At 37.7% G+C, this 25807-nt stretch overlaps 1 protein-coding gene across 1 annotated transcript in view; it reads left to right on the top strand.

Annotated features, from left to right (window-relative positions):
• Positions 1-1313: 1313 nt before the first annotated feature.
• Taf2 (TATA-box binding protein associated factor 2) overlaps positions 1314-25807 on the top strand; it is a 61092-nt gene continuing 36598 nt past the window's right edge. The window contains exons 1-15 of the mRNA XM_048358602.1: positions 1314-1667; positions 2119-2173; positions 3470-3630; positions 4980-5098; positions 6463-6604; positions 8767-8998; positions 9958-10142; positions 12262-12375; positions 14648-14747; positions 17087-17172; positions 17898-18033; positions 20403-20557; positions 21199-21313; positions 21669-21778; positions 24738-24803. Of these exons, the coding sequence (XP_048214559.1) occupies positions 1615-1667; positions 2119-2173; positions 3470-3630; positions 4980-5098; positions 6463-6604; positions 8767-8998; positions 9958-10142; positions 12262-12375; positions 14648-14747; positions 17087-17172; positions 17898-18033; positions 20403-20557; positions 21199-21313; positions 21669-21778; positions 24738-24803 (1829 nt within the window). The 5' untranslated portion in view covers positions 1314-1614. The remainder of the gene's footprint in view (positions 1668-2118; positions 2174-3469; positions 3631-4979; positions 5099-6462; positions 6605-8766; positions 8999-9957; positions 10143-12261; positions 12376-14647; positions 14748-17086; positions 17173-17897; positions 18034-20402; positions 20558-21198; positions 21314-21668; positions 21779-24737; positions 24804-25807) is intronic.

Consider the following 25807-nt stretch of genomic DNA (forward strand, 5'->3'; position numbering starts at 1 on the left):
TTTGTTTTTGGAATGCTTGATAAAAATCTTTTATAGCTGTGTTTTCCTAATTTGTTTTAGCTCAGACCAAAGTTTGCATTAATTTAAAATTACTTAATGACCTTGTCACAAAGACAGTTGTAGAGTATAGGCCAAGTTAAATCAGCCCAAGGTTAAACTAAAATGTTAATGTATTGCTGATACTGGTGGCCAACACCTGAAATCCTAGCTACTGAGGTGGATGAGATCTGAGAATACCGTTCAAAGCCAGCCAGGGCAAGTCAGGGCAGCAAAGTCTGTGAGACCAAATCTCCAGTTAACCTACCAAAAAGCTGGAAGTGGAACTGTGGCTCAAATAGTAGAGCACTAGCCTAGGGCAAAAAAACCTTAGGGACAGTACCCAGGCCCTGAGATCAAGTTCCAGAATGGGTATGAACATGCACATGCACACTCATGTTAATAATGGAATCCATACTCAATCACATTTTAGCTCTTATTGAAATTCACCAGTTTTGCATTCGTATATATGAAATGCCTAGGAGATGGCTTCAGGGTATTCATCTTTAATTTCAACAACTCAATACATTATATGGGTTTTCTGAGTCAATGGATATAGGCCCACACGTAGGAATGAAGCAGGCTGGAGAGGACTCTGGTGTACATACACACATAGGTTCTACTCATTTATTTTGTAGTTCAAATCACTGGACCGGAGTGAATGAACTTACCGTGTCTGCACACAGTGAGACGGCGGCCGCACACCCTTGGTTTCTGGAGCTTACCCCATTGGCTACCCTTTCCCCCCATTCCTACCTGATGCCAGTGTCCAAGTATCTCAGTGTTCATGTCCTAGGCCTTTTTCTTTTCAGTCAGTTTTGGGGCTTGAACCCAGGGCATGAGCAGGGTCCTCGAGCTTTATTGCTTACTGCTGACGTTCTACCCCCATGAGCCTCAGCTCTATTTTTTTGTCTGTTTGAAGATAATTCCTCACAGATTTTTTCCCTACGCAGGCTGGCTTCGAACCATGATCCTCAGATCTCAGACTCCTGAGTACTAGGATTACAAGCATAAAACACAAGGGCCCGGCTTGGAGCTTTACACTTTTAAAAGTGACCTCTCCCCGCCCTACGGCTCAACTCAGGCCTACCTGAGCGGCTCTTTCCTTTGATCTCCTAAATGCAAACAATCTCCACCCACAGCGCCTTGACACGTGCCTGCCGGCGAAGGCAAACACACTGGGTTTATCGCCTAAGCCCCGCCCAGGGACGCGGGACTTCCGGGTCCCGTCCGCCTCCCGGCCTCACTTCCGCCGGCGTCGCACGTCAGCGGTGACGGGCAAGATGGCTGCCGGCGGTCGCTTTGAGTAGTTGCCGACCCAGAGCCTCCGGGTTGACAGAACCTCGGCGGAGGCGGCGGAGGAGAACCGAGTTGTTGGAGCGAGTTCGAAGCGGCGGGGGCCGGATCTGTGCGCACGGAGAGTCCGGACCGAGAGGCGGGACTGCTGGGATCCGCAGCGGAGCGGGGAGCGCGCCGAGTCCCAGGCCCCGCCATGCCCTGCCGCCCCGTGGGGACCCGGGACTCGGAGCCGCGCGGGGCCGGCGCGCGTTGCCGCCGGCGAGTCTGAAACCTTCCAAAATGAACAGGAAGAAGGGAGACCGGGGCTTCGAGAGCCCGCGGCCGTATAAATTATAAGTATTCTTTTCCTTCGCCCGTCTCCCTTGTACCATTTTGTTTTCCATCGGGCTTGGGACTGCTTGAAACTGAAGGGGCAGGCGTGGAAAAACCAAATGGGAAATTATAATTCAGTTCCGTTGAAATGGTGTGTGTGTGTCTAGAAAGAGGTACTGAGTGGCACTGCTCTCCAGCAGATTTAATTCCTTTTGTGGGTTAATGGAATTTAGGGCCTGGGCACCGTCAGCCCCTGAGCTTTATTTCTCAAGCTTGGCCCCAGCCACTTGAGCCACCACCTCCATCCACGTTTGGCTTGGTTAATTTCACATACGATTCTCACAGACTTTCTTGCTTGCCCGGGCTGTGTTTGAACCGCGATCTTAACATCTCAGCCTCCTGAGTAGCTAGGTTTACAATTGTGAACCTGTAATTTTTTTCCCTTACCTGTTTTTTTCTCCCCCCATATACAACCCATCAGGTCGTCTGCATCAACAATATAAACTTCCAGAGAAAATCTGTTGTGGTAAGTTTATTTCCAATGACTGCAAATAGCAACATTACCATTCAGTTATTTAGAAAGCTTATATTCTTCTTCCAGATAATGACATTTCAAGAATAAATGAATAAGAGTTAGAACTCAGATCTGTTTGCTCAGAGTCCCATGTCGATTCTTCCATTCATTTTTTCTTTTTTCTATTTCTTTTTTGAAATGATCCTCCTTTTAATCTGTTGTGAGATAAACAGCATGCAGAGCCAGACATTTTAGAATTGTATTTGAAAGAAGGGGATATAGTTTAGTTGTAGATTGTGTTCCTTGTGTGCATGAGGTCATTGATTACATCTGAACCACTGAAAGGGGGCTAAACCAGATAAAGCCCATGGAATAGTTTCTCCCATGAAAACGCAATGATTACTACTCTCATAGACTTGACTTCGTTTTCTGATTCTTGTCTGTCTTGGTTTACTGGTACTGATTTGTAGTGAAATTTGAGACCGAGTATTTGAGATCTAGTTAGCCCTTGTTCCATTCATTAAATGTATAGATTGCTAATATCCACTCTGGAAGAACCACTGAAAGCATAAATACATAATTTACTTTATATGAGGGACTTGTATTACAAAGACTTAAATCTTAAGAGTTGTTTAATCTTGAATGCCAGTATCAATTTCAGTTTTCACCCAGGGATGTTAAAGTTGCACTTGATATTTTGCATTTCCTGATTTATGCCCATTGAGCAGACACTTAAACTTGCTAAGTTCAGTATTTACTTTTTTCTTTATTTTTATCATTGTGTGTGCTAGTCCTGAACTCGGCCTGGGTGCTCTCCCTGAGCTTTCATGCTCAAAGCTATCCTCTACCACTTCTGGCTTTTAGTGGTTAATTGCAGGTAATAGTTTCATTGGCTTTCCTGCTCTGGATGGCTTTGGACCTCAATCCTCAGATCTCAGTCTTTTGAATAGATTACAGGGGTGAGCTACCAGTTCTTAACCCTTTTTTTTAATGTATTTTTATGTATTTTTACTTGCCAACCTCTGATGAAATAAAATTCTGTATCATTTTTTCCTGCTCCCTGTTTGAGTTCCTCTTCCTAACAGGTGGCTTAATTTTCACAGATAGTGCAGTTGAACCATCAGGGTGATAAAGTATAAACATAACTGTACCCATTCAGTCACAGCAAAATTATGCTTGAAATTAAGATATTTGGACAACATGTATGTATAGGTAGAATGTAGTATGTGTGTTAAGTACTAAAAATTGAAGGAATAATTCCAAAGCATACCATCTTTATAATGAAATTATTATTCTTTTTCTTTGCAGGGATTCGTGGAACTGACTATATTTCCTACGGTTGCAAACTTGAATAGAATCAAGTTGAACAGCAAGCAGTGTAGAATATACCGAGTAAGGATCAATGATTTGGAGGCTGCTTTTATTTATAATGATCCAACCTTGGAAGTTTGTCACAGTGAATCAAAACAGTAAGTTAAGCACTTCATTACTTATTTTACATAGAGAAAGAGACTTTATGAGAGGGAAAAAAAGAAGTTTTTAATTAGAAAAAAATGTCTGAAGAGAAACATCAGGTAGGCAATCTGGATAGAGTGTAGACTACCTAAAATTATTGGTATTTGGCAATTCCAGAATTTATTTGGGTGGGACTCTTCAATGGCTTGAAATCAAGGTCTTGGTGTTACTGTGAAAATGGCTTAAGGTAGAGTATGGACTTCAGAGTGAAAGGCCTTGAATTCAACATCTAGTGCTACTTCCAAAAAAAAGTTTTATTTGAGAATTTCAAGTAAAATTTCAAAAATCATTTAAATATGTTTATAACTATTTACTCCATAAATATTAAAATAATTTTCAGTGGGTTTAATAGTCATAATAATCCTTAGTGCTCTAAAATACTTGGACTACTTAAAAACACCTTATAAAATATTATGTGAAATACTATCAGTTACATTTGAGGGCACTTGTTTTTTAGTTTTAATAGCATTAGGCTATACCTCAGTGCCAGGCTCTGGAATCTACCTGAACCACCACACACAAAACAGGGAAAGAAACATTTTAGTACTACACAGAAACCCAAGCCATTAAAAGATTATCATGTTTACCTTTCTAGTAGATTCCATTTTATTTGAACCACTTAGTATTTTCTCAGGAAATAAAGAGATTGAAAGTAATTTTCCACAATAAACACCAAAAACTAAGCACTCATTTTTAATGTTTAAATCTGACTTTTGTGCAACAGTTAGTAACTTTTAGTTTTGCTTTAATCATTATGTAGTGTATGTAAATCTAGTCTTTTAATTAGGTAAAAAGCTAAGGCTGATAGAGACAAGGATCATGTCTTGTTTTCTGGTTCTCTCTTTCCTTTTTCTTTTTGCCATATATTCCTAACTGATTTCAGTGAGCAAATGTATATTTAACATGTACTTTAAAAAAATGAAATTAAGTTAGAAAATCAGAGAAGAATAGTTTTCTATTCCTCTAAGACTTTGGTTTCATCCAGTGGGAAATCAGGCCAAATAATTATCAAACAAATATTTTTCATTTTTACACTTTCTCTTTACAGTTCTGTCAGAAAACTAGCGATCTTAGCATTCTAAAGTTAATTTAAGAAATAATGATCATATAGCATTGGTGAATATGTATGCCATTATGTTTATATGTTTTAATAGTTTTTTCTTGGTGAGTAGAGTACCTATTATTTGACTCATGACTTGTGTAAGAAGATCCAATGTTTATAAACAATATCCAACTATACTTTAGAAAAATATTAGGGAAATCTTGACTTACTGTTAATAAACATTGGCTTTTCCTCCTGTAGGCGAAATCTCAATTACTTTTCTAATGCTTATGCTGCTGCAGTTACTGCTGTTGATCCTGATGCAGGAAACGGAGAACTTTGCATTAAGGTTCCATCAGAGCTGTGGAAACACGTTGATGGTAAAGCACCATGAATAAGTGGCTATACATTAAATTGTGTTACATTTAGAGACCACAAGAATGGCATAAAAATTCAGGGTGTCTATATTGCAAAATAACTTGTTGAAATATATAGAAGGGGTTGGAAGCTCTTTTTTTGTAATTAGCATAAATTAATTGTACCAAAGCTGTTTTATTGTGATTGTTTTCATACATGCCTATAATTCATTTGATCAGATTTACTCTACTTCTTTTTCTTTTCTTTTTCTTATGTCCCACTAGCTAACAGGAAAATACTAATCACGGGCACGACAAAAAACCCCACATAGTTCCATTTGTATCATTATTACTATTATTTTCTGGTTGACTTTATGTCTTGTATGATACAGGAGGTTGAACCCAGGGCCTCAAGGGCGCTAGGCAAGTGGTCTACCACTGAGTTAGATCCATTTCACTGATTGTGTGCACACATGCACGTGTGTATTGTTTCTATAACTGGAGCTATTGCAAGCTTCTTTTGCTCAAGGTTAATACTCTACAACTTGAGCCACAGAGCCTCTGCTGGCCTTTTCTGGGTAGTTTATTGGAGATAACCAGCCTTTCCCAGGTTGTGAACCATCAACACCGGCATTAAGAGTATTTTTTGTTTTTATTTTTGTTGGTCATGAGGCTTGAACTCTGGGCGTAGATGCTGTCCCTGAGCTCTGGTGGTTAATTGGAGATAAGAGTCTCATGAATTTTCTGGGCTGGCTTTGAACCATGATTCTCAGATCTCAGCCTCCTGAGTAGTTAGGATTCCAGGTGTGAGCCACTGGGCACCCTGCTAAAGGTATTTTTAAATAAGTCATATGGACATATCAATGTAAAGATATGATGCCCTGTGCAATGTCCAATTGGTTTGGAATTAATGCTTTATAGTAGGAAAGTCATTTAAAATAGCTAGTTTGATTCCTTTGTTTTACAGGAGAACAACTAGAAAAATAAGTTTGTAGTTGCCTTTTGAAGTGTCTCTTGTTGGAGTTGGGTTTGTTTTGTTTTGTGATGCTTAGGATAACCCAGGGCCCAAACATGCTGAGCAAGCACTCCATCAGTAAGGTACATCCTCAGCTGCACATTTTTTTCTTTATACATTGAAGTTTGTCAGAAATGTTGAGGGGGTATGACTTTATGGAAAATTTGTGAGCACTGATTAGATTAATTGGAGATAGGAATACCTGTAGAGGTCAGGGTATTGAGTAGAGAAATGATAGAAACCCTAACATGTCATTTTTAATATAAAATTCAGGGCTTGATTCTCATTTTGTATTCACTGTCTTTGACCTTAGTATATAGGTCACTGCTTTTATTTTTATGCATCAGCTGATATGTATGTTTATTTCTTGCAGAGTTAAAGGTCCTGAAGATACACATTAATTTTTCTTTGGATCAGCCGAAAGGAGGTCTTCATTTTGTGGTACCCAGTATAGAGGGCAGTATGGCGGAAAGAGGTGCTCATGTCTTCTCTTGTGGGTATCAAAATTCCACAAGGTAGATTATAAATTCTATTACAGTTCATTTGGTTTCCCAATTGCGTACTTGTTGTGTAGCTATTCATAGTGCATTCCTGTTTTGCATGGTGACAAGTATGAAATGATTTCTTTGGACTTAATGCCTCTTTCACATCTTGTCCTACAGATTGCTTTTTGTCATTCTTGTATCTTACTTTTCTTTGTACTCTGAAATAATCATTTGAGTTGGTTCTTTTCTTTATACTGAAGTAACACATACATACAGACAACTGCACAGATTTTTTTTCCATCAGTCAGAAGTGTGCAAAGCCATATCCACCCTGACATCAAGACCCCCAACTTTATCAATGTCACGGAGATACCTTTCCTACTTGCTCTCACTTACCATCCTCCATAGTAAACATGTTATTGGCCAACTATCTTGTTTCTAAAATACCATTAATCATACTTATTTTTGAACTTATGTAAATGGAACCATATTATTCTTCAAATCTGGTATTCTTTATATTTAGCTTTTTTGGATTAATATTGATAGTAACATACCTATATGTTTGGGGTGAAATTGTAGTTCATTGTAGCTCTGTAGTTAACTTCATGTTTTTAAATCTTTATAAGGTATACTTTTCTCACATTATTAACTCCTGTAAGCCAGAGATAGTATCTTAGACTCATTTTTGTAGTAGTACCAAGTCACAACCCTGACACATATATTAAGACCCAACACGAACTGATAGAAAAGCAAAAGTAAATTTCCAGTCTGGCTTTATCAGCACTCATTTTGATTTTTTTGTTGTTACTGCCATTCTTGAGATCAAATCCCAAGGACTATGCTTGCCTGGCAAACAATTTTCCACTAAACTATATTTATAGCCCTTTTTTCTGTTTTCTTTTTCTTTTATTTTCTCTCTGCTTTTTCTTTCTTTCCTTCTTTGTGGTGGTTCTGAGTTTACTGATTTTTAAAATCAGTGCCTTACACTCTTACACTTGAGCCATACCTCCAACTTCATCTTGCTGGAGACAGTTACAGGTCCTCTGGATCTCAGTCTCTTGAGTTGCTAGTAATATAGGCATGAATCATTAATTCCTGCCAAGCTCGTGATTTTTTGGACACTGTCTCTGGAGATAGAGCTTTTTATGGAATCCAGGCTGCTGGAACTCCATTCTCCAGATTTTTCCTCCCCTTAGTTTGTGCTTATACAATATATTATATACTCTGGAAAAAGAGGTTTTCTTAATTTAGAAACTAGAATCTGAGTATTCATTGTCTCAAGAAACTTCTTTTTAAGTTAGGCATCAGTGGCTCATGCCTGTAACCCTAGCTACTCTGAAGGCTGAGTGCTGAGAATTGTGGTTCAAAGGCAGCCCAGGCAGGAAAGGCCATGAGACTCTTACCTCCAATTAACCACCAGAAAACTGGAAGTGGCGCTGTGGCTCAAAGTGGTAGAGCACTAGCCTTCAGCAAAAGAGCTCAAGGACAGTGCCCAGGCCCTGAGTTCAAGCCCTAGGACTGGTTAAAAAAAATGAGAACTAAGGATTGTATTTTAGGATTTGAACTGCAGTCATATGATACGCTTTTTTTTTTTTTTTTTTGGCCAGTCCTGGGACTTGGACTCAGGGCCTGAGCACTGTCCCTGGCTTCTTTTTGCTCAAAGCTAGCACTCTGCCACCTGAGCCACAGCGCCACTTCTGGCCTTTTTCTATATTATGTGGTGCTGGGAATCGAACCCAGGGCTTCATGTATACGAGGCAGGCACTCTTGCCACTAGGCCATATCCCCAGCATATGATACGCTTTTTAAAATAATTTAAAATCGCATTTGGGAACAAATTTATTTATTTTTGTCAGTTGTGGGGCCAGGGCATTTTCCCTGAGATGTTTTTGTTCAAGGCTAGTGCTCTCACTTTGAGTCACAGCTCTACTTCTAGTTTTCTGGTGGTTAATTTGAGATAAGAGTCTCACCTGCTTTGTTGGCTTAGAACTGTGATCCTCAGATCTCAGACTGCTGAGTATCTAGGATTACAGATGTGAGCTACCAGCACCAGGCTAGATTTTTTTTTTTTAAATACTATATGCCAACAGCCTTTATTAGCCAGATACCTTAAGTTTCCTACATGTTTTCTGGAAATGTTAAAATAACTTGGATGGGAAAGCATTATTTTCCATACTGTCTTTTTTTTCTAGATTTTGGTTCCCATGTGTTGATTCATACTCTGAATTGTGTACATGGAAATTGGAATTTACAGTAGATGCTGCAATGGTGGCTGTGTCCAATGGAGATCTGGTAGAGACAGTATATACCCATGATATGAGGAAGAAGACCTTCCATTATATGCTTACCATTCCTACAGCAGCCTCCAATATCTCCTTGGCCATTGGACCTTTTGAAATACTCGTAGATCCGTATATGCACGAGGTAAGTCGGTTCTCTAATATTTGCATCTGCCCTTTCACTCTTTAAAAAGAAGGGTATTAATAAAATAGTCTTTTTTTTTTTTCCTTTTTGCAATACCAGGTTTGAACTCAAAGACTTCATACTTGCTAAGCAAGTACTAAACCACTTGAGCCAATGTGCCAATCACTCTTTCCATTTTCTCACTACCGACATAAGCCCCCTTGGAGCTTTCAGAATGTATTGAAGAGGATTACAGTAATTAGGCTTTATAATGATTAGCATTAATAGTTCCTTAAATTACTAAGATACAAAGATTTATGATTTGGCTCCAGGTAGAGAATATAACTAGGCCTTGGATTCAGTTCTAGCAACACACACACACATACTGCTAACATCTTACTATGACGTGTACTGTATTCACTAAAGTAGATATTTTTGAATAAGTGATAAGTTTAAAGTAAGCCCCTAGAATTTTAATTCCTTGTTCTGTATGTATGACAGAAGAAATCCTAGCCTAGTTTGGAACCTGTTTCATTTTCAATAGGTTTAAATAATTCACTCATATAATACATCAGGATTAAAATTTTTAGTACTATGGATAGTTTGTAAATATAATCCATAAACATCATTAATTTATGTTTTAGCACATTTTTTTTAGCATCATGAAATTGGTAAAAGAAAAATGGATTACATAAACATTATTCAGGGGGACTGGGGATATGGCCTAGTGGCAAGAGTGCTTGCCTTCCATACATGAAGCCCTAGGTTCGTATACAGAAAATGGCCAGAAGTGGTGCTGTGGCTCAAGTGGCAGAGTGCTAGCCTTGAGCAAAAAGAAGCCAGGGACAGTGCTCAGGCCCTTAGTCCAAGGCCCAGGACCGGCCAAAAAAAATAAAATAAAATAAAAAATAAACATTATTCAGGCAGCTTAACATTTGCAAGTTAACTATTATATCATGTTCCCTGCTTTTTATTTCCAGGTTACTCATTTTTGTTTACCTCAACTTCTTCCTTTGCTTAAACATACAACATCTTATCTTCATGAAGTTTTTGAATTTTATGAAGAAATTCTTACGTGTCGTTACCCGTACTCCTGTTTCAAGACTGTGTTCATTGATGAAGCCTATGTTGAAGTGGCGGCCTATGCTTCCATGAGCATTTTTAGGTTAGTGTATCCTCAAATTTCAATTCTAAGATAATAGGAGGAGGTAAAGTTGGTTTAATGGTCATTTAAAATGAATTTTGAACTTTTTTGCTCTAGTATAGATGTAGTTGAATATATTGGAAATGCTTAATATGGACAAATGTTCAAATATGGAAAAATGTGAAGAAAAATTTAAAGAAACCTAGAAGAGGGGCTGGTAATATGGCCTAGTGGCTAGAGTGCTTGCCTCTCATACATAAAGCACTGGGTTCAATTCCTCAGCACCACATACATAGTAAACGGCCAGAAGTGGCGCTGTGGCTCAAGTGGCAGAGTGCTAGCCTTGAGCAAAAGAAGCCAGGGTCAGTGCTCAGGGCCCTGAGTTCAAGCTCCAGGACTGGCCAAAAAAAAAAAGAAACCTAGAAGATTCACTGTTGCTCGGTACCATTGGCTTATGCCTGTAACCCTGGCTACTCAGGAGGCTGAGATCTGAGCATCACAGTTCAAAGCCAACCTGGGCAGGAAAGTCCTTGAGACGCTTATGTCCAACTAACCACCAAAAGCCAGAGAGATAGGGATCAAGGGGGCTGGGAATATGGCCTAGTGGCTAGAGTGCTTGTCTTGTAGACATGAAGCCCTAGGTTTGATTCCTCAGCACCACATATATAGAGAATGGCCAGAAGTGGCGCTGTGGCTCAAGTGGCAGAGTGCTAGCCTTGAGCAGGAAGAAGCCAGGGACAGTGCTCAGGCCCTGAGTCCAAGGCCCAGGACTGGCAGCAAAAAAAAAGAGATAGGGATCAAGTGGTAGAGCATTAGCCTTGATCACCAAAGCTCACAGACAGTGCTCATGCCGAGTTCAGTCCCTAAGAACACCATCACTACCACCAACAACAAAAATTGTTTTCCAGAATTAACCGATACTAATACTTTTCATGTTTGTTTTACTGCATGCTTAAAAAGCTAAAAAAAAATACACATTTAAAATCTTTTGATACCAGAAATTTGTTGCAGAAAAATTAGAAAATACTTTTCTGTTTTCTTTTTTGTTTCCTCCTTTTCTGCCTCTGTTTTTTTTTGGCCAGTCCTGGGCCTTGGACTCAGGGCCTGAGCACTGTCCCTGGCTTCTTCCCGCTCAAGGCTAGCACTCTGCCACTTGAGTCACAGCGCCGCTTCCTGTATATGTGGTGCTGGGGAATCGAACCTAGGGCCTCGTGTATCCGAGGCAGGCACTCTTGCCACTAGGCTATATCCCCAGCCCCTCTGTTTTTTTTTTTTTTTTTAAATCATTTCTTTGGCGCTTCCAAATATACACATTTGTCTCTTAAAGACTGTTTTTCCTGGGTTTGACCCCCAGCAACAACAAAAGAAAGACAGTTTTACCTCTGTTCGAGAATTTTCTTATATGTAAAAGAGGCAAATAGTAGTACCAGTGCTGCATTCTCCAGAATGTAGTTCAAGATATTGGTGGGATGATGTATATTTTAAAGTAAACAGTAGAGAATAAAATGTTAATACTTATTGATACTGGGGCTTAAACTAAGGGCACGGGCCCTTAACTTTTTCATCCAGGGACTACCCCTTGGGCTACTGTTCCACTTCCAGCATTTTTCTGGGTAATTGGAAAAAAGTGTTGCAGACTTTTCTGCCCAAGCTGGCTTTGAACCTTGATTCTCAGATCTCACCATCCTGAGTAGGGTTACAGGCATGAATCACTGATACCTGGTGGAAAAAGGTTTTTGGTTTTTATTTTGACAACGTCTGTGTAATTCAGGATCCTCCTGCTTCACCCTCCAGTGTGTAGGCATGTGCTTCCATGTCTGGCTGGGAAAAATACCTTTTATATTAGATGTCCCTTTCATATTAGTAGCAACTTCTGATTAACATCAGCTTCTCCTCCCCATCTAGAAAAGTTTCTTACATTTTTTTAAAATGGAAAGCAATGACAAACTTTGTGTTCTTGGCTATAAGCACAAATTACTATGATGAATTTATACGTTTTCAAAAGATTTGTAAAGCTGTTGGAAAGATATTTCGGTTTTTGGAATTATCAAGTTCTTTTGTCTGTTTAAAAGTGTGATTTTCCTTTATTGACTAAACATTTCTTGATTGTAATTAACTTCCCTCTTCTTTGGCATTTCAGCACAAATCTACTCCACAGTGCCATGATTATAGATGAGACACCTCTGACTAGGAGGTGTCTCGCTCAGTCCTTGGCCCAGCAATTTTTTGGGTGTTTCATATCCAGAATGTCTTGGTGAGTAATTTCAGAGTTTAAAACAACTAAAAAGGAAAGATTGCTCTGTTTTGTTTTCTTTCTCTGCAAAGTAAGTTGAGTTTTAAAAAATATTGCTTGGAGCCTGGATATAATGACAACATGCCTTTAATTATGAGAGTTGATAGGTTTACGGTACGAGGAACACAAGTTCCTAGGCTACATAGTAAAGCTTCATTTCAAAGAAATAAATATAAAAAATATTTCCTATGTATCTAATGAAAAATAGTAAGTTTTAGGTTTCATGTAAATTGTTGGCATTAAAATTAGCATGATTATTTTAATAATTTACCTTAAAAAATAAAGTATGAATTTTGGTAAAACAGTACCTTAAAAATCTGAATGCTAGCTACTAAGGATTGTGGTTTGAAGCCAGCCTGGGCAGGAAAGGTCCACAAGAGTCATATCTCCAGTTAACCACTGAAAAGCCAAAAGTAGAGCTGTGGCTCAAGTGGAAGAGCATTAGCCTTAGCAGAAAAGCTCAGGGCAGCATCCAAACCCTGAGTTCAATGAGCCCCAGAATCAGCATCCAGACAAAAAAGTGTGAGTGCTTACTGGGCACTGGTAGATCATGCCTGTGATCCTAGCTGCTCAGGAGGGGCTGAGATCTGAGAGTTGCGGCTTAAAGCTAGCTTGGGTAAAAAGTCCTAAAGACTTATTCTCCAACAAACCAATAAAAAATCTGGAAGTGGTAGAGTGCAAGTCTTTTTTTTTTTTTTTTGCCAGTCCTGGGCCTTGGACTCAGGGCCTGAGCACTGTCCCTGGCTTCTTTTTTGCTCAAGGCTAGCACTCTGCACTTGAGCCACAGCGCCACTTCTGACCGTTTTCTATATATGTGGTGCTGGGGAATTGAACCCTGGGCTTCATGTATACGAGGCAAGCACTCTTGCCACTAGGCCATATTCCCAGTCCGAGTGCAAGTCTTGAGCTAAAAAAAACCTCAAGGACAGTGCTCAGGCTCTCAATTGAAGCTCCAAGACCAGCATATACACATACATACACACAGACAACTCAATGCTACACAAATATGTGAATATACGGAGAAATATAATTAGAATTCTAATATCAAAGTTACAAGTAGTTGGAAATGTTCTAGGTAACATTTAAGTCAAGATAATTCTGTACAGTACTGATATCGATATGCAGGTTTTCTTTCTAGTGCTTAGTTTTATATCAGTTTCCTTGAGTGTGCAATTAGAAGAATTTTGGGGCTGGAGGTATAGCATCTTGGTCTTGGTAGATCACTTGCCTAGCATATGCCAGGCCTTGTCTCCCTTAAGGTTATAATCTTTAATTGTTTACACTTTATATCGTATATACTGTATAAGTCTTAGGTTCTTTTTCTGTCTTGCTCCAGGGGAAAGGACAGAGTAGGGCCTCTTGATTTGATTTTTCTAAAATTACACCTACTTTCATTAAGGTATAATACCTGGAACATAGTAGGCAAAATCATAGATGGACATAGAAATGAATAAATGAGTGAGTGGTGCCAATTACCTTCTGGTGAAACAAAAAAAATAAATCATTTTACCATTAAATTTTAGAGTATTATTGAAGTTATGTGTACAATTGGCATTAGTAGAACATGAAGTTCTACATTGAGCAGTGCTATCATGGTTGTGGCCAAGTCCTTCCCTAGAAGCAGGTAGTGTGAGCAGAATTGAGCAGGAAAGTTTCACTGTTAGAATAGAATACAAGTACATTGCTAAATTGTACTTGAAATAGGACTTATGAAGCTTTTTTTTTTTTTTTCTTTTTCCTATACTGGCTTTGTTCATGCAAGGCAAATGCTCTTCCACTGAATTACATTGCCCCAGCCATAAAGTTGTCTTGTAATTAAGGTATAGCCAGATATAAAGAAGGCATTCTGAATGGCAGCTCAGCCAGAGGAATTTGGGAAACTTAATAATTTGTTAATAACATTTTTTTTAAGAAGTCAGGGAAGTGCACACTATACTTAACTGTACTATTTTTTTTTTTTTTTTACCAGTCCTGGGCCTTGGACTCAGGGCCTGAGCACTGTCCCTGGCTTCTTTTTTGCTCAAGGCTAGCACTCTACCAATTGAGCCACAGCGCCCCTTCTGGCCATTTTCTATATATATGGTGCCAGAGAATCGAACCCAGGGCTTCATATATATGAGGCAAGCACTCTTGCCACTAGGCCATATTCCCAGCCCCAACTGTACTATTTTTGTTAACCTCATGTAAAGAGTTCTTATAATTTAAAAAAGTTTATTTTGATGTTTTTGCTTAGGTCTGATGAATGGGTGCTGAAAGGAATTTCAGGCTATATTTATGGACTTTGGATGAAAAAAACTTTTGGTGTTAATGAGTACCGCCATTGGATTAAGGAGGTAATAACAACTGGGTTGGATCCTTTATTTACTTATAAATCAGACAACTATGTTAGAGTACTTTCCTGATTCCCACGTCATCCTATCCATTATTTTGAATAATTGTAAAATAATTTTAAAGTGTTACTGAAAACAGCTGATTTTTTTCCTAGCAAAATGAGAATCACTTTACTGAGAACTAATGATCTGTCACCATTAGCTCTTGAAGACTGCCTTTCCCTAAGGAAGACAACTTAAAATAGTCTTTATTGTTATTATAAAGGTGATATACAGATGAATATTTGAGTTACCATTTCATAAGTCAGGTAATGAGTACATTTCTTTTGGACAGTGTCACTCCACATAGCAAATATTTCAACCATAAATCCCAAGTTGGTCGTTAGATGCATCCCAGCTTCTCATGGGGGTGATTTATACCGTTTCCTAAGTTAGTGTAGCTTTGTGGTCAGTTGATCTCTCCAAGTCTCATCTTGGAAAAGTGTCTACCTCACAGGCAGAGATTGTGACACATTGTATATTTCTACACACATAATATACATGATGCTTTGTACATAATGAAACCAGAATTTTCAAAATAGGCCTAAACTCCAGGAGTTCCACGTGTTGCCTCCATACACCATAATGAAGGGCAAAGTAAAGAGATTAATTATGTCATGCTTGTTACTGGGAAGAGTATTTCACCTGTCTTCAGTCATCTTCAGAGTACTGTCCTGAATTTTAGCTTAAAATGATAGGAAACTTGGGGTTGGGGGGGTAGAGGTATGCGTGATTAAACAGTCCTAGACTGCTGTGGCCTTGTTCACCATTACCCCAGTCAATTTCTGAAGGAGGTCAGTGTGAGTAGGGGTAAACTCCTGTCTTTGTTGCCTGGCAGGTGGTTTGTCTTAAACTTTTGGACAGTTTAGCCTTTGATAAGGCATTCATTACCTATCTGAGGGGCAGTTTGCCTTTTGTTACAAGATGCTTTTCCACCTAAATCTTGTCCTTCCTAGGCCCAAGGTGATCGCAAGAGAGGATGACTCAGATAAAGACACAAATGCAAAGTGAGGGCTGTATACGCAGTTTTAGACAATTGCTTTTAGTCATTTTATAGGCCTCAGGATTTTCTCAGTAAAAAGTAATTTAAGTACTTCTTATAGTTTGTGAACTTTATTAGATACTAAGTAGCCTTTTAATGCATCTGTTTTTTATCACTGTCATACCTTTTTCATATTTTTCAAAGATTTGATCAAAATTTAATTGAGTTACTTAGTATTCCATTCTGGTCATATATATGTTACTTTATGTCTAGCTTTACTGCCTTTACAAAACAAATTTGTTTGTCCTCCTGGGGCTTGAACTCAAGGCCTAGGCACTGTCTCTGAGCTCTTTTTGCTTAAGGCTACTGTACTACCACTTTGAGTCACAGCACCACTTCTGATTTTTTTGTTCCTTCTGGTGGTTAATTAGGTAAGAGTCTAATGGATTTTCCTGCCTGGGCTGACTTTGAACCATGATCCTCAGATCTCAGCCTCCTGGGAGCTAGGATTACAGATAGGAGCCACAAAGCACCCAGTAAAAAGTTACTTATTAAAGACCTCAAGCTTTTTAAAAGACTGCTTTTCTTAGACACAGAAATCCTAAACTGAAACCATCCTATCAAAAATATGACACAGAGGGACTAAAAATGTTGTCTTCCTGGTGGCATATCTATGCCAGGTTCTCTTTCTCTGCTATATATTTGTTTAAATAAATGATTCTATTTTCTTAAAACAACAACAAAAAAAGACCTCAAGCACCTAGGATGATAAAAGGATTGGCACATCTGGAGTAATTAGCACCCATTCTTCATTTCTAAAGGAAAAAAAATCAAAGCTCATAAACTGTATCAGACATTGTAATAATTGTAACCACTTCATATACTGTCTATAACTTTCCTGTATTATTGAGGCTAGTTTTGAGTTTCCAGCACAGTTGTAGTGTCTTTTTTTTCCCTTAAAACTTTCATTTAAGCATCCATGTATGTCGTATTACAGAAGACTTGAGAAGTTTTAAAGTGATGGGTTTCTGATCTCATTTCTGTTAGTTCAGTCTCCAAAAGTAAAGTACTAAGAAGAAATCAGGTTGGAAGACAGGTCAGAGAGGTTGGGAAGAGAAAACATTGCTAGGCTGCTAGTCTTTCCTGAAATTGAAAAGTTGAGAAGACTGGTACTTATCATCCAGGCAACTTGTGTAGTTTGTTTCTCTGAATCCTCTACATTAAAATTACATTTTGATTCCAGGAATGATAATTTATAATTTACTTCTAAAATTTGTTGTGAGGAAAAGTGTTCACTGACTTCTGTTTTTGTATCTTTTAGGAACTAGATAAAATAGTGGCATATGAACTGAAAACTGGGGGAGTTTTACTACATCCTATATTTGGTGGAGGAAAAGAAAAGGATAAGTACGTTTGTTTTTCCGATGATATTAGAAACCTTGTTTTTATAGGAGCACATGTGTGATGTTTCTTAACACTGACACAGGCCAAAGAAGGAACAGTACTATGCAAAAATATTGAGGCATAGCTGAGCACTGGTGACTCACACCAGTTATTCTAGCTAATTAGGAGGCTGAGATCCTAGGTTTGCAGTTCAAAGCCAGCCTAGACAGGGAAGTCCATGAGATTCTTATCTTCAAACAACCTGAAGTAGAGCTGGGTCTCAAGTGGTAGAGTGTGAACCTTGAGCAAAAACACTCAGGGAGGGCTGGGGATATAGCCTAGCGGCAAGAGTGCCTGCCTCGGATACACGAGGCCCTAGGTTCGATTCCCCAGCACCACATATACAGAAAACGGCCAGAAGCGGCGCTGTGGCTCAAGTGGCAGAGTGCTAGCCTTGAGCGGGAAGAAGCCAGGGACAGTGCTCAGGCCCTGAGTCCAAGGCCCAGGACTGGCCAAAAAAAAAAAAAAAAAAAAAAAACACTCAGGGACAGCACCCAGGCAAGTTCAAGCCTTAGTATGTGTTTCTTTTCAGCAATACAACTTTTATTAAGTTCATTTTAGATATTTATTACTAGTAAGGAAACTGGTTATGTATTCTCACTACGATTTAAAAAAAATAGGATATCTCGAAATGTGTTAATAGTCAAATTTGTTACGTTAAGTAAATCTTTTCTTTTTTTCTTTTAAAGTCCAGCATCCCACCTTCACTTTTCGATAAAGCACCCGCATACTCTCTCCTGGGAATATTACACTATGTTTCAGTGCAAAGCTCACCTTGTGATGAGATTGATTGAAAATAGGATTAGTATGGAGTTTATGCTACAGGTAAGTGTTAAAAGTGAAGGAGGATCGGTATGTGTGTACTTCAGATACCGTGCTGCAGAATGGGAATCTGGATGGTAGTTCTGTTTGTCCATTGAATTTCTTTCCCCACGTACAGAATGGGAACTGTACCTGACCTGCATAGCACCTTATTATTAGGAAGATCAAACTAGAATGTGAGAATGAAAACAAGACCTATTTACTTATATGATTTTATGTTCTGTCATACAGGTTAGGTATGAGATTCTATTTTGAAATGTTTTAAAAAATAAGACTCAATGAATTTAAATGATGTTTATTTTTGATATTGCTAAATTTCACCATATTTCTAAACAAGTTTTAGTGTAAGAAGTTTCAGTGCAGGAGATACGACAGTAAAAACCAGACAAGTGCATTATTAATGTTCAGCTAGTTTTTCCATTGACAGCCTTATTAGGTCCAAGCAATTGTAACTAATTTCATTCTTTTAAAAAGCATTTTTGGCTGGGTACAGTGGCTTACACTGTGATCCCTCCTGCTCACGAGGCAGAAAATGGGAGGATTGCATTTGGAGGCCAGTCCAGGCAAAAAGTAGTGGAATCCCCATCTAAACAGCAAACTGGGTGTGGTGGTACATGTTCAGCATGGAGGGAGGCAATGTAGAAGTGGCAGAGATTGAAGATCCTATCAGAAAAACAACTAAAGCACACACAGAAGTGCTGGGAACTTGTCTCAAGTTGTAAAATACTTGCTGAGCAGGGAAATATGAGGCTCTAAGTCCTAATAAGGCTCCCCAAATTATAAAAATTAAACAGCACTTTAAGTTTATCCTAAAGTTAAGCTTTTTCATCCTTTTGTCTTTCATGTTACCTTTAGGTTAGAAAACAGGTAATTTTTAAAATGAGAAAGTCCATAAAATACTCTACTTTTTATAATGGCATACATGCTAATGAGTGGGGTGTGTATGTGTGTGCACATGCGCATTAGCGCCAATCCTGGGGCTTGAACTCAAGGCCTGGGTCCTCTTCCTGAGTTTTTTGCTCAAGGTTAGTATCCTGCCACTTGAGCCACAGCTCTGTTTTGGGCTATTTGATGGTTAATTGGAGATAAGAGTCTGGTGGACTTTCCTGCCTGGCTGACTTCGAGCTTTGATCTTCAGATATCATCTTCCTTAGTAGCTAGAATTACAGGCATAATCTATATGTGCCCAATCTTAATGAGTATGATCATTTATGTACTTATTTTTTACAGTGTTGGTGATTGAGCCAAGGTACTCATGCATCCTAGACAAGCATTCTGTTACTAATGTACTCACTCCTTGTATTCTCCTCTATCATGTTAAAAACATTATTATTATTATTATATAGTTGTACAAAGGGGTTTTCATTCCAAAGTCAGATCATGAGTACAGTGCTTCTGGTCAGTGTCACCATTTCCTAATTCTTCTCCCCCATTTTCCTCTCCTGTCCACACCCTCAAGTTACGTAGTTCATTTTTTTACATAATATACATTCAGTAATGACTACATTTGCCCATCCTCTCTCTGTTCCTGTAACCCCTTTGCCTGTCTCCCATAACATGTTTATACTTCCTGGTATTCATTTTGATAAACGGTGCATTAGTTGTTTAGAGGCTTTATGCCCTTGGATTCTTCCCCTGAGTATACTTTTCTTTAGTCAGTCTGTTGGTATATAAATACTTTGAGCCCTGTATATGCTATCATGCACAGTTGTATTTTAGATCTAGCTTTTCTACAGAAACCCTGTGTGCTTTTTGTCTCTGAGCCTGCCTTACTTAACTTAACATGAGTTCTAGGTCCAGATATTTCCCAGCAATTGACAGTATATTACAATGATTGTGTAAAATTTCATTGTGTATATGTACCACGTTTTCTTGATCCACTCTGTTGTAGGGCATCTGGGCTGTTTCTACTTGGGTACTGTGAATAGTGCAGCAATGAGCATGGATGTGCAAGTGTCTTTACGGGATCCTGGCTTGTGATGTTCTGGGTGGATGCTCATCCATTCCTTTCTTTTAAGTAGGAAAAAGACTACAAGATTTATTGCATTCTAAGATCAAGGAGTATTGGGCTCCTAATAAGTGTTAATTTTTAGTGTCTGCATAAAACTCATAACATAATAATTTATATATGTTGGTGTACTGTTTTTTTCTTAATAGTATTCTTTGGCCAGTATGTTATTAACATTTGATAATGTTTACGTGAAGAACATTCATATTTTGGCAGATGGAATGTTTCATATTTCTGTTACATGTAACTAAACCAGAACAACCTTATATAATGTTATGAAAATTTTTGTCCTCTATAATTGATATGACAAAATTGTAGTGCAGTATGAATATAAACTAAATAAATGATACTTTTATTTTTAAAGGTTTTCAACAAACTGCTAAGTCTGGCTAGTACTGCTTCATCTCAGAAGTTCCAGTCTCATATGTGGAGCCAGATGTTGGTTTCCACATCTGGATTTTTGAAATCCATATCAAATGTCTCTGGCAAAGACATTCAGCCCTTAATAAAGCAATGGGTGTATCCTTTCTAGTGAAGTGGGGAAGGTGGAAGAAGAGGAATGAGGTGTGGGGTAAAGGGACTATAACTCGTTGATATTTCTAAAAAATACTGAAGATAAATGAGCTGTGAATCATGTGCTTTTAAGCTCCTGCTGACCATTTAGATAAGGTACATACACATTGTTTATTTTTGTAAACGTGGGCATGTTTTGGAGCACTTTTTCTTAAGTGAGTGAAAGATGCAAGTTTGAAGCTAAATGAGGTAAACAATCTTACAGACATGCCTGTAGCATAACTTGTAATAGAAATGGTCTCCTGACTTTCAGATGTGGTTAAAGGTTGGCACAAATTAAGTAGTACTTTGGAATTTTGCAATTTTTGCTTTTTTCATTTCAAAGCACTGTTATATTAATAATCCAGTAGAGTGGTTTTGCTTTCCAAACACAAATTTCTCCGTGTGTCAGAAATTTTGTTTAAATCTGGGGAAACATTATGCACAAGAATTTTGAATACTTCACCACCTGGAGTATTATAAAGTATGTTTTGAAGCTTTGATCTAGTGGAAATACATTTGAAAATTATTCATACCAGAATGGATAGTCTTCTTTTAGTACATATTCCTTTCAGTGTGTCAAATTTCCTTTACCATTGTTTTCTCAGAGACCAGAGTGGAGTAGTAAAATTTTATGGAAGTTTTGCATTTAATAGAAAACGAAATGTCTTAGAACTGGAAATAAAACAAGATTATACATCTCCTGGAACTCAGAAATACGTGGTAAGTATTACTTTTCTACAAGAGGTTCTTTTGCCCCACTATCTCCACTTTCGTTGTAGAAAGAACTTAAGATGGGATTGCTGATTAGCAGATTCATAAAGAGGTTTCTTTGTAAACGATAATCAGAAAGTACCATATGTAAATAAAGAGAAGGGCTACAGATGAAAATTTCAAGCGACTTAGATTATTCAATTCCCCTTTATTAACTACCAGAAGATACCCATTATGTTTAGTCTTATTTTATATCTATTTTAAATATGCATATATAAATACATATATGTATATGTCTGTGCATGTAAGTACACAGTGGTATGTATCTAGTACTATCTTTGAACATATTTTTTGTTGTTTAAAGGGACCACTTAAAGTGACAGTACAGGAGTTAGATGGATCTTTCAATCATACACTTCAAATTGAAGAGAACAGCCTTAAACATGATATCCCCTGCCATTCAAAAAGCAGAAGGTAGGTAGTCATAACTATAAACTGGTTCTTGAACTTCAAATAAAAATATTAGCATAGAGCTGGGAATATGGTGTAGTGGTAAAGTGCTTGCCTTGTTTACATGAAGCCCTGGGTTTGATTCCTCAGCACCGCATATATAGAAAACAGCCAGAAGTGGAGCTTTGGCTCAAGTGGCAGTGCTAGCCTTGAGCAAAAAGAAGCCAGGGACAGTGCTCAGGCCGAGTTCAAGCCCCAGGACTGGCAACAAAAACAAAACCAAACAAAAATATATTAGCATAAAAATCCTGTTGTGCACCAAGTTTTTTAGGTAAAACATTTGGTATCCTTTTTCTTACTATTTTACTTCAAGGTAACATTACCAAACATGCTTTGTTTTCATTCTATCTTTATGACATTTTCATCTTGATGGCTAATAGCTGATTTTTTTTCTCAAATTTTTATTATCAAACTGATGTACAGAGAGGTTACAGTATCATACGTTGGGCATTGGATACATTTCTTGTACTGTTTGTTGCCTTGTCCCTCTAATAGCTGATTTTTAAAATTGAGTTTTGAGGTCCTCCTTTTGTGGGAAAAGAGGAAAAAATGGACAAGGGAATGAAAGTTTCAGTCTTTGGAGCTAGGGAAATATTTAAGCCAACTCACTTACTTGATTAGTCTTGTTAGATTAATATCTACAGGTAATACTGAAAAAAATGACAAAGCAAATAACTAAATATGGTATTAAAGGTACTTGCATCTTAAGCACTTGATTAATACCTTGCCCCCAAAACATTTTTTAGAAGTTTTATTGCCAGTAAGTAAATTTTGTGCTTTCAGAACTCATCTATGCATTGTGTAATTCTTGACAAAATACTCATTTTTACTATAGCTGAATATAATATTTTGAGTTTATTGAGAATTTGCCTTACTCCAGCTTTTATGTCCCTCTTGCTTGAGTATTCCTGGCTCCAACCAATGAAGTATGTCTCATTTGAAAAAAAAAAGAAATTTTTTTTTCTATAAATACATTGTATAATGTTTAAATCGGGTTTTGCATACGTACTTTTTCAAATACAAGTTATTTCTTTATAAAAATACTTGGAAAGCTGGGCACTGGTAGCTCACGCCTATAATCCTAGCTACTCAGGAGGCCGAGATCGAAGGATTGCAGTTTAAAGCCAGCCCAGGCAGGAAAGTTTATAAGACTTATCTCCAACTAACCACCAGAAAATTAGAAGTAGCACTGTATCTCAAAGTGGTAGTGTGCTAGCCTTGAGTGAAAGAGCTCAAGGGACAGCTCCCAGGCCCTGATTTCAGCCCCATGGCCAACAACAACAACAAAAAGTTTAGAATAATTTTTATTCTGACTTTTTGAAATAAACAGCACAGAATTGTTAGTCTCCCTATTGTACATTAGCAATCAGCACTACTTTCTCCTGTCTGTCTACAAGTTAATGACCAGTTTTTCCTCCTCTTCTTTTTTTCCCCTGTTCTCCCCAGCTTCTGATAATATTCTATTTTCCATGTCTGTGAGATCAACATTTTTGTTACACATAAAAATGAGATCATGAGGTACTTGTCCTTGTATGCTTAGTTTATTTAACACAATGGTCTTCACTTCTGTCCTATAGTGTTGCAAATAATGGGATTTCATTCCTTTTTTATTCTTTTTTTTTTTTTTTTTTTGGCCAGTCCTGGAGCTTGGACTCAGGGTCCGAGCACTGTCCCTGGCTTCTTTTTGCTCAAGGCTAGCACTCTGTCACTTGAGCCATAACATCACTTCTGGCCGTTTTCTACATATGTGGTGCTGGGGAATTGAACCAAGGGCTTCATGTGTACAAGGCTACTCTTACCAGTAGGCTATATTCCCAGCCTCATTCCTTTTTTATAATTGCAAAGTATATATACTGCATTTTTTGTACCCATCCATCAGACAATAGATGTTTTCACTTCGTGGCTATTGTGAATACTGATAAAATAAAAATGGGAATAGAGATATATCTCATATATATATAGCTATATATATATCATTTGGATATATATCGTTTGGATATATGTACATATATCCAAAGGGGGGAAAATATATATATATATATACATATACATACCACCAGTAGAATTGCTAGATCATAAGGTACCTCTGTTTCTAGTGTTTTTGAGGAACCTCTATGTTATTTTATAATGACTACTCATTTACGATCTCACCAACACTGCAGGGCTTCCCTCTTTTTCATGTCTTCTCCAACACTTGATACCTTTTGTCTTTTTGGTAATAGCCATTTTAACCCAAGAGGAAATGGGCAATAGACCTAAGTAGACATTTCTCAAAAGAAATACTACAATGGCCAATAGATACGAAAAATGTTTACATTACTAGTTATCAGGTGCTGGGGAATAGAACCCAGGGCTTCATGTATATGAGGCAAGCACTCTTGCCACTAGGACATATTCCCAGCCCTTGTTCATTTTTCTTAGATTTGTTTTTCCCCAGTTTTTTGTGTGTCATCTTTAGGTTTCATGATATAGGAATAATTAACATGATGACAGTTGCTTTTGTTTTTTGTAAAGTCTGTGAAGGAGCCTTTGTGCATGCAACACAGTTTGATCTGGAATTACTTCTATCTCATTTTCAGCTGGTTATAATTCCATTTGTTAGAAAAGATTTCTTTATTGATAGAACTTTTTTCCCTAACACTGTGCCTGCTAGTTCTTGGGAATATACTTTTTAAAATTATAATTTAATTATATAGTTCTGCTTTTCACTAAACTTTTATTAGGAAAATATTTCTAGATTTACTTCATTTACTCTATCTTCAAAATAAACAATTTTTTTTTGTTTTTAAATTCCATTACTTTTCATAATCATTCTTCTGTAGGATATATGTTGTTTAAAATCATTTTTTTGAACTTTAAGATCATTTCTTTATTTCCGTTCAGATTTGGAAATCTCAATTTTCAAACTTTCCCTTAAATCCAGGAATAAGAAGAAAAAAATCCCACTGATGAATGGAGAAGAAGTTGACATGGATCTTTCTGCAATGGAGTAAGTTAATTAAAAGTATGTAATTATCCTCAAAATGAATGCTTTAAAAACTTTTCATTTTAGCTAGTTTTTGAGTCAAGGTCTCAGTGTATAGCTTAGATTGGCCATGAACTTTTGAGTCTCCTGTCTTAGCCTCCCAAGTTCTGGTATTACAGGTATACACTATGATACCTGGCCCTAAAGCTTTTGAAAGTCAGTAGAACCTTTGTTAGAAATAAATTTTAAAAAAGATCTTAACCTTTTCAAAATCTAAAAGTCAACTAGACTGGATGAGGTGAAATTAGGAGGATGATACAGTATTAATTGTGGAAATGGGCATGGCTTCAATTAGGCTGCTTTTTTGTGATGATGGCCTCTCACAGGTGTCTCACACTGTGAAATGCACGGGAATCATTTGCGATCTTAAAATGCAGTTTCTGATTCAGTACACTGTGGGGCCTGTTTGTATTCGTAGTGACTCCAGGTGATAGTGATCAGTTAATATTCACTGGTTTTGAAACAGCTTGGAGGGCAAGTTAAGGGTCCTTCTGTTTTCAAAACCCAGTTTACAAAACACTATTCTAAACTTTATATGGTAATATTTGTTGATTGACAGTGCTGCATTTTTAAATAGAATATTTTACAAACTTTGTAATTTGTCCATCCTGTGTCTGCATGCTTTTTATGAAATGTGTACGTATGTGCTAACTTGGACAGCAAACTCACCATTATTTACGTACAGGTTATGTCTACTTGGCCTACCAGATCAATACTGTTGTAACTTTTTCCATAGCAAGTACCTTGTCAATAGTCAACACACAGTGGTGTTTGTTGAATTGAATTAGTATTACAGATGGTACTCTTTTGATGAAAACATTGACATAGACTTGATTTTTTTTCTCAAGCACTTCTTGAGAAGTACATGATGATAGGCCTTTGAAATGTCTCAAACAGGCCTTGCTTTTCTGAAAGGTAATCATGAGGTTAGTATTTTTAAAAGTAGTAAGTGTGCTAAATAAATAAAT

The sequence above is a fragment of the Perognathus longimembris genome, chromosome 12 (genome assembly GCF_023159225.1).
Source record: "Perognathus longimembris pacificus isolate PPM17 chromosome 12, ASM2315922v1, whole genome shotgun sequence".
Lineage (NCBI taxonomy): Eukaryota > Metazoa > Chordata > Mammalia > Rodentia > Heteromyidae > Perognathus > Perognathus longimembris.